The 12,350-nt window shown below is 46.2% G+C and overlaps 1 protein-coding gene across 1 annotated transcript in view; it reads right to left on the bottom strand.

Annotated features, from left to right (window-relative positions):
• The window catches only part of ITGA3 (integrin subunit alpha 3), a 70,293-nt gene that overhangs the window by 23,378 nt on the left and 34,565 nt on the right, over positions 1 to 12,350 (bottom strand). Inside the window, exons 4-10 of the mRNA XM_044444552.1 lie at positions 10,762 to 11,011; positions 8,977 to 9,060; positions 6,858 to 7,065; positions 6,569 to 6,762; positions 4,229 to 4,317; positions 1,606 to 1,739; positions 749 to 835 (exon numbers count right to left, since the gene is read on the bottom strand). Coding sequence (XP_044300487.1) covers positions 749 to 835; positions 1,606 to 1,739; positions 4,229 to 4,317; positions 6,569 to 6,762; positions 6,858 to 7,065; positions 8,977 to 9,060; positions 10,762 to 11,011 — 1,046 coding nt within the window. The remainder of the gene's footprint in view (positions 1 to 748; positions 836 to 1,605; positions 1,740 to 4,228; positions 4,318 to 6,568; positions 6,763 to 6,857; positions 7,066 to 8,976; positions 9,061 to 10,761; positions 11,012 to 12,350) is intronic.

Below are 12,350 nucleotides of genomic sequence, written 5' to 3'. Positions count from 1 at the left end.
TTGCAATTGGTAAGGGCAATCCTATGCCCGTTGAGATAGAACGTGGAATGAGTTGTAGAGGTTTTTCTGTCTCAGCATACATAGCGTTGCCCCTTTCATGTTTAATTTTTCTGAACTGCCTGGAGAGCCTGGGCTACTGGGCAGTATAAAAAATATAATAAATGGAATGAAAATGACATGAAAATCAGCATGCTGACTGGGGTGGGAGAGAATCAGCATCCAGCAATACCTGGAAGGTTACAGGTTCTCCACACCTGGTTTCAGTCCTGAGAGCTGCAGGTCATCAGGTCTCATGGCCCTTCTTTGGAACAGGATATCCCACCCCAAAAAGCAACTCAGAGAGACTCCCCACAATCTTTAATTTAAAAGAAAAAGAAATCATCTGAGGAAAGAGAAGCCACAGCATCTCTGCACAGCTCACCCCCCTGTGCTGTCCTGCTCCCACCGCCAGATTTTTTTTATTTAAAACATAATCTGAACCTCTCCCTTTCATATGTAAACACAGTTACATCTTATCCTGAATGTGGTGGGAAGGGCAAATAATTGTTCTTCCTGATTCTTTCCAACATCCTCTTAAATAAGCTGAAAGTTGGAATGTGTTTCCCTTTCGTCTTCCTTTCCATAGACTAAATATATTCAAGTCTCTTCACATCAGTGATGGAGTTTCCCTGGCAGTCTAGATAGCAGGTGGATAAGAGGAAGAGGGAAAAAACCTAAGTGCGACAAAATCCAGAGAGAAAGCCATTACCAAGACTCCTTAGAACATTTGCTCGGGTCCAGGATCCTTGGAGTAACTTTAAAAGTCTTGTTTAAGATGTTGATCACTGGACGGGCTCTGCAGAAAGGTGGAGACAAGAAAGAAAGCAAACTCCTTGATACATAAAAGTAATTTTCTCATTTTCAAAGGCAAGCAGGTCTAGCATTTCAGACTCCCTAAAAAGGCACACTAAATTTCAATCAAGTCTCAAGCTAATTTCAAAGGCCCTGTACCTGCAATTAGTTCTGAGCTCTGGCAAGAGCAATTTATCCCTTCCTCAGCAGCCTGCTGCATGGCAAGGAAGACTACAACACAGAAAAAATGGTGGCAGAGAAAGGAAAATGGTGGCCAACCCACTTTGGATCTGATCATGCCCATTTAACCAGAATATCTTGGAAAGGAGGCTAGCGTGACTTCAGAACAGCTTGTGTCCTGCATGTTCCAGTCTCTTCTCCCACAGAAATATTCCCTTAGCTCTCCAAGGCTGCTTTCCCAAATTCAGAGAGCAGCTGATGCAATTCTTGCAGTGCTGGCAGAGAGGGGATGGGGAAGGGAGGCAAAGCTCCAATCTCCAGCTCTGAGTTCAAAGCATTGTCTTCGACTTCAGGGCTGGGAATGCAAAAAAAGAAATAGCACGACCGTGTCCAGGGGGCCATAGAATTGCTCTCTAAATGAGTTAGGAACTAAACAGAAACCTGTGTAAGTCTGTACTTAGACACCCCCTTCATAGGATGTTGTGTTTTATTCTCTCTTTTGTCTCACTGTTAAACCATCCCGAGACTAAGGTAAGGTACGGGCTAGACAAGTTTTAAATAAATAAATACTACTGTGGATGACTCCTATATTACCTGAGCAGTACAATGCTTTCAGAGAGGGTTCCCACCAGCAGGTCAGGGTAGGAGTTCTCATCCACATCCATTCCTCCACTGAAGGAGTAGCCAAAGGTCTTGATGCCCGGACCAATGTCGTCCCCGCTAATGACCTGCAGAGGTGGAGCAAGACCAGTGCTGACAATGAAAAAGAAGGATTTCTCCCTTTGGGCAGTGGTCATTCTGCCATCTGCAGTGGCGGCTCCTCAGGGCTGTTGGTGGTGAAGCGCATGGGAGGGTGCGGGGAATGGAGAGCAGGGTTTCTGCTGGTGTCATCAGGATAGCTCTAAACCAGAGTGCTGGATCTTGGCTAGGATTAAGGCACGCCTAAGAAGCCAACCTATATCCAGCTAGAGCAGGGGTCTCAAACTCGCGGCCCGTGGGCCAATTGCCGGGACGGGGCATGGGGGGGGGGGCCCTGCGGCCTTCAAAGCACCGGCGGCACCCAGGCCGGCCGTGGGATGAGCGGCCCACCACCACCGCGGTGGTGGAATACTTGCTGCGGCCCAGCCTCACCCAGACTCTACTTCCAGCGGCCCCCAGGTAAGCTGAGTCTGAGACCCCTGAGCTAGAGCAATGGCTCCGTCATGCAAAGACACTGCCTGGCGGCTCAAATGTCAGTCAGATGTTCTATCTACTTAAGTTTCAGTCTGACCTTTAGGTGTTTGTGGGGTTGGGGTTCAGCACCATGGATAGCTCCTTAAAAGTTCTGCCTGAAACCAGAATGTACTTATTTATTTTTATTTTATTTATTCATCAATTTATATCCTGCCTTTTTCCTACAAAGGGCTCAAGGCAGCTTACATCATTCTCCTCCTCCATCTTATCCCCACAACAACCACCCTGTGAGGTAGGTTGGGCTGAGAGTCTGTGACTGGCCCAAAGTCACCCAGTTGGCTCCATGGCTGAGCGGGGACTAGAACCCAGATCCTCTGAGTCCCAGTCCCATGCTCTCAACCACTACACCACACTGGCTCTCCATGGACACCACCTCACCGAAATTGGGGTCCCCAGCCTCAAGGGCAGGCCACTTGTAGCCCTCCAGGTGTTTTGATCAAGAGACACCATCAGTCCTAGCCAGCATGGCCAACGGTAGAGAATGATGGGAGTTGCAGGCCACCAAGTGCCCACTCCCAATCTAGCCCAATGCTGTTCACACTGACTTGGCAATTGACTCCGCAGGACTTCAGGCCAGGGCCTGGATCTTTTCTTTTCCTAGCTCTGCCTAGAGATGCTGAGGATCATAAGTGGGACCTTTAGCTTACAGAGCAAGTGTTCTGTCACCAAGTGCTGCTGCTGCTTCTGTGGACAACAAACTGCAGGCTGGTACCAGCACTTGCATGGACACAGAGGGTAGAAGTTCAGCAGCTTGCGTGGACTATCATGGGGTACTTGGCACAACTGAAGCCCAGCCTCTCAATTCCTAGTGTCCAGAGACTTCCTGAGATGATTGCAAAGTGGGAACGCAGACTTCCAGGGCTCCCAGTCCGGGCCTCTTGCCTCCTCACTGCCCCAGCCACACTTTGGATTACTGGCTGTAGTACCCAGGGATGCTTAACTTCAGGCCCATGGGCCAAACCTGGACTGTGTGGGGCCCAATCTGGCCTCTGGAGCTCCAAAGGCAGCCATGCCTCCTTCCCTAGCCCCATCACTTTTCCATGACTGCTGATCAGTCAGTGGTTCCTGGCCTTTCTGCGGTTATCCCTCCAATCAGAGGCAGTAAGAACTTTAAGCTACTATATGCTGCCATTGTTGTATTTAGGCTTCACCTCTTTGCCGTTGGTCCTGCTCCCGCTTCCTTCAGCCCTGCCTGCCAGTGGAGTGCAGCCCTTGAGAATGTCCCTGAAATTTAATTCAGACTTCATTCTGAAAGAGGTTCAGCACCTTCGATTAATGACTTCCTCTCCTGTTTCTCAACTGCAAAGCTCGGGGTGAGATCTCTACACAATCTGGGGAAGGAAAATGCATGAATGCAGAAGTCCCTTTGCTCCCTGCTGTGTACTGTTTCACATCTGTAACTTTGCCTGCTTTGGGTTCTGGTCCTGCCCACTTTGGGCACCGGCCAGACCCACTGCTGGAATGTAGACCCTGACAGATGTCAATCAAGATCATGGGAATCTTGACAGATTCCTCACGTCTGTTGTAAGGTGTGAGGAAACCACACTGGATTGTCCCTTCCCATATATACTTGGACCCTAAGATCATCTTCAGAGGCCTTCCTGTAGGTGCTCCCATCATATGAGACAAAGGGCCTTTTCAGTGGTGGCTCCTCAATTGTGGAATGCTGCTTCCAAAGTAGCTCACCTGGTGCTTACATCAGGGTCTTGTCTTTGCCAGCTGAAGCCCTTTTTATTTTCCCAGGTTTTTAAGACCCTGCATTTTGTTTTTTGTTTATGTGATAGTGCTCTTAGATCTTTATACAATTTTTTACTCTGTTTCAAAACATAATATACTTAATGTTGTACTTCAGGATTTTCATTTTTGTAAGTCACTCAGAGAGCTTTAGCTTTTGGGTGGCATAAAATGAAATAAATAACATTTTCCTCATCAAGTGCGGAAAAAATGTTAGGACAATGAAGAGGGAAGCGTCAGATGTATTTACCTGCCGGGGCTTATCAATAAGGCCTCCCACACTGCTGTGGTAGATGTATACCTTCCCTGAACCTTCAAATGGAGCCCCAATGGCAATATCTGGGAGGAGAGAAAGAAGATGAAGAAACACTCAGATGGACTTGCTTCCAGGTTTCCAACAGAGGCAACTGAAACAACCTGCAATTTCTAACCTAGCTTTCCAAAAACACCCCCAACACCAATCATCCCTTCTAGGCTCCAGAATCTTTTATCTCCTAAAAAAGTATTATCTTTGGCTGTCCTGCCTGAAGTGGTGTGGCCCATCCTAACACTTCAGGATTCTACCACTCCTCCTCCTGCTGGATAGGATCAGCCAGCAGGTCTCCCAAATGCGGCTCTACAGCCTGGCAGCTGGGGTCTCAATCTGCCAGGAGAGCTCTTTAAGAAGCGGCGGCAGCACCAAGGAGGCCGACTTGCTGCAAAGTGAGGCACCCACTCCCGAGTGTTCATCTTTATTTCCCAGGATGCCTGTGGGCCCCGCATAGTATCCCTGGCCAAGGTATTTGTCTGTGCATCTCATCCGTTTGCTTTCTGTGAAACGTGGAGTTTTAGCATAAATCTGTGGATTCAAAGGACCATTTTAATCCTTTAGACAGTCCCACTGTCTTGTGCTTTGGTACAACTTACATTTTGGAGCCTTCTAGGAAATGGTTATTTTGCAATAGGCCACAGCAGCCCAATGTGGTAGCCATTTTGTGAGAGTGCCCATGACACCCAAAATTCCAACTGTTCCTACTGACCCAAGCACCCCCATTCTATAGTAAAACAGTTCTACCCAGGGTGCCCACAGGACCTGTTTTACAGAAAGCGGTATCTGAAGAGCATCCAATGAACAGTCCTCTGTTTGCCTGTCCATTCCAAGCCTGGTTTAAAGATAAAGCCCCGAGAAGCGAGAGCTGCAGAGGCTCGGAAGATGCCCATCCACAGTGCTCCCCCGGACAGGAGGTCAACTGGCCAAGCAGGCAGGTCAACTGGCCACAGTCATCCCCACTACGATAACAGGTGTCCTATTTCTATCTAAATACTATCCATCATATCCGCACAGGTGTTTTTCTCTCTATACATACATGATTTCTGCAAAACTCTGCTTTTTTGGGACTAGTGGAAGGTGCCGCCTCCTTCATAAAACGGTCTATGTTTGGTCAGTCTAGCACTCCGCCTGGCTCAGGGGTCAGCGACTTAGCAGAATTCACAGGGAAGTGCCAAGGCGCCTAGGGAGGACCATGCATCTTACTTTATGCATGGCCGTCCTCTATTTTTTATTTATTTATTTATATTGCGATTTATATCCTGCCTTTTTCCTAAAAGGGCTCAAGGCAGCTTACATCTCCTCCTCCATCTTATCCCCACAACAACAACAACCCTGTGAGGTAGGTTGGGCTGAGAGTCCGTGACTGGCCCAAAGTCACCCAGTTGGCTCCATGGCTGAGTGGGGACTAGAACCCAGGTTGCCTGAGTCCCAGTGCCATGCTCTCAACCACTACGCCACACTGGCTCTCTCTAGTGGAAGGGCTGTCCAGTGTCAGGTGGGAGAAGAGGCTGCCCTTGGAGGCAGCCATTAAGAATTTGCACCTGGACAGAAAACCAGGTTTTGCTACAAAGATGGAGACACCTTGCACACTTTGAGCCACCCAGAGAGCCTTTGACTATGGGGCGGCATACAAATGCAATAAAATAAATAAATATTATTGTTTAAATAATATTATTTCAAATATTTAGGACATGAACAGCATGTGGAATTGCAGACCACTTGCAGCCCCCACTTCTCCCTCATTGGGGCTCCTGGAACCCCCACAATTGGTAAAAAGAAAAAAAAATCAATACAGCCGTCTTTTGTGCACTACGGAGCACCAAAGAGTCAAGCTTAGATTGCATATATGTGGCACGCTGAAAGGGTCAAATTTAGCTGGCAAGTACAGAGTGCCAAAAGTGTCAAGGTGAGCTTGCAAACATGGAGCACTGAAAGGGTCAAGTTTAGCTTTGAAATAAACTAATTTTGACCTTTTGAATGACCAATGGGGTGAATACAGCCTGGATAACGGCCCCTGGACCTCCTGCAATCACCCATCCCTAGTCTGTACAAATAAGTTAGAATATGCAAAACTGTTTCCTGTTTTCCTGGCAATCCGTTTTTTCAGCCATACCTGCATTTCTGTTCTAAGTATAGGACTGGCCTGCTGCAGCCCCTTATTCACAGACCCTACTGGGATGCAGGGCTGGCTGAGCCCCCAATCCACCTCAGGCCAGGATAAGACTGCTCTGATGGAGCTGAGAGTCTCCAGAGGTCTGTCCAAGAAGAAAGCAGCCAAACCTGGGAAATCATCTTTGTCAACGTCCCCAATGTTAGCCACTGCGAAGCCAAATGAAGAATTCCTCGGGCCGGTCAGGGTGATGTTGGGGCGACTGTGGAATGTTCCTCCAAGGTTCATGAACACATGGACAGCCCCACCCTTCTCCTCCTTCCGGTTGAAGTAGTACGGTGCTCCAACAATCAAGTCCTGCCACCTACCAGTGGAAGATGGGAGAGGTGTGCTCCAGACCCACACATTGGACAAATGAAGCATGGGAAAGTCACCCACTTCTCTGTCAAAGAGACTTACCCATCGTTGTTGAGATCAGCCAATGCGATGGCACTGCCAAAATAGGAGCCCACCTGGTCCCCGGAGAGCACCAGTTTCTTCTGCAGGTACCGGCTGCTGTTATTGACCATCAACAAGATAGCCCCTGTGTGGTTATTACGGGGAGCCCCCGCGATGATGGTTTTCTCGTGTTTGTGCAGTACAGCATCGCCAACCTCCGTGGAATACCCTACAAATATGGAGGTGCAGTTCATATGAACCTGTCCAGCTCTCTTCAGTTTGACAATGCCCCCCTCCAATCTCATTCACTGACAATGCTTGGATGAACATGTTTCAGCTTAAAAAGCTAAGGTTTCACTAATAGGCTGAGATATGAACAAGCTGCTTTGGTTGAACTGGGAAACTATGATCAACCATTTCAGAACAAGACCAGAGTTTTAAAAAATGGTAATATTTATATGCCACCCAACTGGTAAATGCCCTTGTGGAACACCCCTCTCAAAAAAGAATCCAACAATAAAAGAACACCAAAAACAATAAATACAACAATAAACACTGAAATATTAAACCAGTGAACATATTTAAAGAGCCAGCAGTAAAGTCAATGATCCGTGCAAAAGATTAAAGATTAAATCTGTGTGGAAGAGGAAGGTCTTCAACTGGTACCTAAATCTGAACTGTGAAAATGCCAGGCAGACCTCTCTCGCAAAGGCATTCTGGAGATTGTAGGCCACTGCAGAAAAGGTGTCCTGAAATCATGGCTTAACATCTGGCTTGCTCTGAAGCTGTGGGCCATAACTTTTTGGTTCACATGAAAGGATTCTGTGTGCAGCCAAGATTTCTTTAAAATCTGGACATAGGAAGCTGAGATATGAACAGCTGAATGCAACCAGGCTGTGTTTGGTTGCATTACATGTGTTTCTGAGGCTAGGCCATAGGTGCCACAAGGCCTTTTTATTTATTTATTTATTATTTATTTATTAAAACATTTTTATGCCGCCCCATTCGCCGAAGCCTCAGGGCAGCTTACAACAATAAATTAAAAAAATAATTATAATATTAAATTAAAAAATATAAACATTAGAATAAAAATACAAAAATACAATATAAAATAAGCCGCCCTGGCCAGATAAAATCCAATAATATTAACAGTTAAAATGCCGCTTAAACAAAAAGGTCTTCGCCTGGCGCCAAAAAACAAATAACGACGGCGCCAGGCGGACCTCTCTGGGGAGCGCATTCCATAACTTAGGCGCCACCACAGAGAAAGCCCTCCTCCGAGTAACCACCCTCCTAATTTCCTTCACTGAGGGCTCCCGGAGAAGGGCCTCTCTCACCGATCTCAAGGGGCGGCCGGGCATATATGGATGTAAGCGCTCCTTCAGGTAACCAGGACCCAAGCCGTTTATGGGAAAAACACCCCAATTCCTCCAGTGGTATTAATCTTAGAACTGAAAATAGATGAGGCCAGCTTTGAGAAGCCAGGCTTAAAATAAGCCACTCTGAAAACAAAAGCAAAAACCACTGAGGTTCATGAAAGCAGGCAGTTGAGTCTTGGCTGTGATGGGTTTGAAATACAAAACGCATTTCTTTAAAAGCAAAGTGGGAAAGCTCTTTCAGGTTTAGGTCCAAGCTTAATTTCACAGAATTTTTTAGGAACTGCTGTCCAGTCACTAGTGTGACCAAATGCAAAAGGACTGGGCCCCAAAGAGAAAACAAATCCCAGTGTGTTTTAAATCACTTCGTGCCAGCAACTGAGACTTAGAAGAGGCATTCCAAGTTTTTAGACCAGGGGAAACACTGCACAGAAGCCAGAAGGCCACAAAGAATTGGTGTCTGGGGAAAAGGGAACGTGGCCATCTCGGGAATTGCAGAGGGCCAGATTGGCACACCAGCTGGGATGGACTTGGCCCACAAGTTGAAGGTTCCCCACCTCTAGTTAGAAGACCATCTGTAAGGATTTAGCAATAAAACCTTTCCCTTTGAAGTGTATGCAGCCCACAGTTAGCTGCTGCAGTGTATTGTAGGGTAATGTGTCACAAAGGTGCTACAGGCAGAGGTCATTTCCATGCTCTGTTCTGCTGAGGAGTGGCCAGCAAAGATATGTGGACTGCAGTATGGCAGGGGAAGGACCAGTTACCTAAGTAGCCGTTGCGGTTCTCGTGATCCTCGTAGAAGTAATCGTTCTTCTCCCAGCTCTCTTGGTCGATCACGTAATTGGTCCCTGTGCCAGAAAGAGGCCACATATGCAAGATTTGAAGCCAGGCACATAGGACCACCCACTTTACCAAGGGTGGGCCACTTGTGGTCTCCTGGATGTTCTGATCTATAGTAAGGGATGATGGGAGCTGTAGCCACAAGTGGCCCACTCTGCGCAACAGTCTTTCTGCCCTGCGTCAAGCCCACCTGCCAGGCGACCGTCAGTAGCACTGTGCAGATTTTAGTCTGAACTTATAGAAATTATCCATGATGCTGAGAACCACCCCAAATAGGTTGGGCACCATGGATGGCTCCTTTATCTGTTCAGACTAAAATCCAGAGTGGATACACAGCCGTTTTCATCGGAGCCACAAATCTCCACTGCTCCTTTTCCTTCTAAGTTCCTTCTTCCCATCCACATTTGTGCAACCCCAAGTCCTCTTTTCCCCTCTCTTTTGGCAATACATGTCTATTGTTATTGTTATTATTGCAATGCATTTTGGTACCCCAAGAGGTGTCGAAGAAAGGAGATCATGTGATTCTTTTATGGACTGACTCATTCAAGCACTATTCCAAAGAGGTCCAGTGCAATGCATGAATATTGCCGTATTGCATTGAAGAGTTGGATGGCTAAGGGGCAGTTCCTGGCTCCTGAACACTTTTTGCAGGAAGAATATGGGACAGGAAGCCCACAGTATGGAGACAAGAAAGACAGAGAAATAGAATGAGAACCAGAGACCTTCAGAGCAGCAGCAGAAGTAGCAGCAGCAGCCTGGAAGAAAGGGAGGTAGAAAAGACAAGGTAGTTGGGCAGAGGAGCTGTGGGAGAAGAGCAGGGCTGTGGAAAAGGAGATGGGGGAAAAAGGAGCTGAGGAGACCAGAGGGATGGATGAAAAGAAGAAGCAGAGGTTTAAAAGAATGACATGGTATTCAAGGGACTTGGGAGGAAAGTGGCAGAAGCCTTCAAAGAACTTAGAGCATCATTTTTGTTGGGAAGGTAGGAATGAACTGCGATCAGTAAATAGATGAAGGAAGCAGAGAGTGGATAAAGGAAAAAAAGAAGTCGGTGGAATTTGCTAATTTGATATGCGTTTGTCAGCTTTTCCTAAAACGTCTAAATTCAACAAAACTTACAACTGGAGTTGTTTTCTTCCTTTTAAATAGAAGTTATGAGTATATAAACTTCTTTTTTCAAACACACTAATTGATCCTAAGAGGTGTCAGCCCCTTTATTTCAACTTTTTCCAAACAAAGCTGTAAAACCATCTGGGTCCCAAACTTATTATGAGAGCTTTTCTACATGAGCCCGTTAATCAGCTGTTCATCCACTATGTCTGCTCTCAATTTCATTACAGGACTGAGATCGGAGCTTTGCCTTTCCTGATTTTTCCCTGCATAATTTCAAGGTGGTGCTGTGCTATAGCAGAATACCACAAATACACCAATGAAATGCACTTTCACAACTGAATCGCATATTTCCCGTTCTCTAAAATAACTAACAAAAGTGCTGGTTAAACACAGAAGAGAAACTGGAGGGTCATGACATATGATTCCATCCAAAGAATCCATGAATAACTGTGTTAGGAAATTATGAGCATATAATGAAGGCCTCGTGTAGAAAAGCCCTAGTTAAAAGGGTAAAATGCGTATGTGTGCGAGAGAGAGAGAGAGAACACGCAGGCATGGGGGGAAAAAGAGAGATGGGGGAGAGAGGAGAGACCACAAACCTTGCCAATGGAAAGCACCAGGAGCTCCAAAATAAACGGTGCTGTTGGTGAAGCCACCACTGATGCCCATCTGACACATGCCCGTCATCTCAAAGTCAGTGCCAGGATCGCACATCTCATTATGGTACGTCTGCCACTCATCAGCCTCGCTGAAGTCCAGGTCATTGCCACGGATGTAGCACTTCCCCACCATGCGTTTCTGCTCCTCGGTGCCAGCCCACAAGATCCGGATGTACCTATGAGCACAAGCCTGGCAAAACCAACCGAGTCTTTAGACTGCTGGAATAGATGGGGAGTTTCCAGCTTCCTTGGAAGATGCTCCTGCTGACATGGAAGTCCTTTCTCTTGGTTCTAGGCACACTGGAGATGTGTAGAGAAATGCACTTGTGTATGCGGAGTCCAAGCTCTGAAAATGACTCTAAGCACTGCTTGATGTATGGCACAAAGTGGGGGTATTAGTAATGAGTCCATCTTGCGTGCCAGTGATGAAAGCCATAAAACTCGGAAGGAAAGTTTGTGGACAGTCAGAAAGCAGGGACCAGATAGCCATGACTGGCTCAGGATTTTGGTCTTTGCCTTTGCCGTTATGGTGATGGACCATGTAATGGACACATTCCAAGCACTGTGACCTGATTTGCACTTAAAGCAAATCCCTAGGGCATTTAACCCATGGTTAACCAATAAGCTGCCCTACACAGGGTTTGCCTGACACACAATTGAACAAACTATGGTTTGTTTTTCAATCCCTGGGCTGTTTCTTTTTCTCCTCCTCTCCTTCAACTGCAATACTGGCATGAAAAAAGAGTTTTTAAACTAATCTTTCCTGTTGCCTCTGTAGCTTGGTGAACCAACTCATGAATAAACCACAGTTCTATGCACGGAACCATAAACAATCCACAGGTCCCAACCAAACAACAAACAAAGGGCTCTCATCATGGATTCTTCTTAACAACCTATAGTTAATTCATCGTTCAGGGCTGGTGCATAATGACAACTCACGATTCAACAAACTATGGCTAATTTAATTAATAGGGTTGTGCGTGAAACAGGCCTTTGCATGCTTATCTCCACTAGCCCTAAGCCTTGGATCCGAGTCCAGATTTGAGTCTGGCCTGCACAGGCCACCAGTGCCTGCTTCTAAGGATGAGGGCTGTGCGAGGCCAAGAGCCAAGCATCATTCTTGGGGGCTCCGTGTAAGCTAGTAAGATGAGCCTTCTCCTATATTGTGAGCCACGCAGAGAACCCAGATATGGGCTATTGTAGCAGCATATAGATTCATTAAATAAATAAACACACACACACACACACCACAATCCCATTCCATACATACAATCTTCATAATCATGAAAGAACATTTTCTATTTCTGAAATATTTTCTTCCTTTCTAAAATTATACTCTGCGCCAAACCAGAACTTTTCTACCATTCATTCATTCATTCATTCATTCATTCAATGAAAATACAATACTGTTCATAATATAAAAAGTATTTACATGCAGACATGTAAATAGATAATAAATACATGTGCACATCCATCTGTCCATCCACCCAAACCATTTAAAAAAAAAAACTACTACAAGAAATCACAGG

Source organism: Varanus komodoensis, unplaced genomic scaffold, assembly GCF_004798865.1.
Source record: "Varanus komodoensis strain SLA01 unplaced genomic scaffold, ASM479886v1 scaffold45, whole genome shotgun sequence".
NCBI classification, from domain to species: domain Eukaryota; kingdom Metazoa; phylum Chordata; class Lepidosauria; order Squamata; family Varanidae; genus Varanus; species Varanus komodoensis.
The sequence above is the reverse complement of the archived record's forward strand: the minus strand, read 5'-3'. Positions and strand labels throughout refer to the sequence as shown.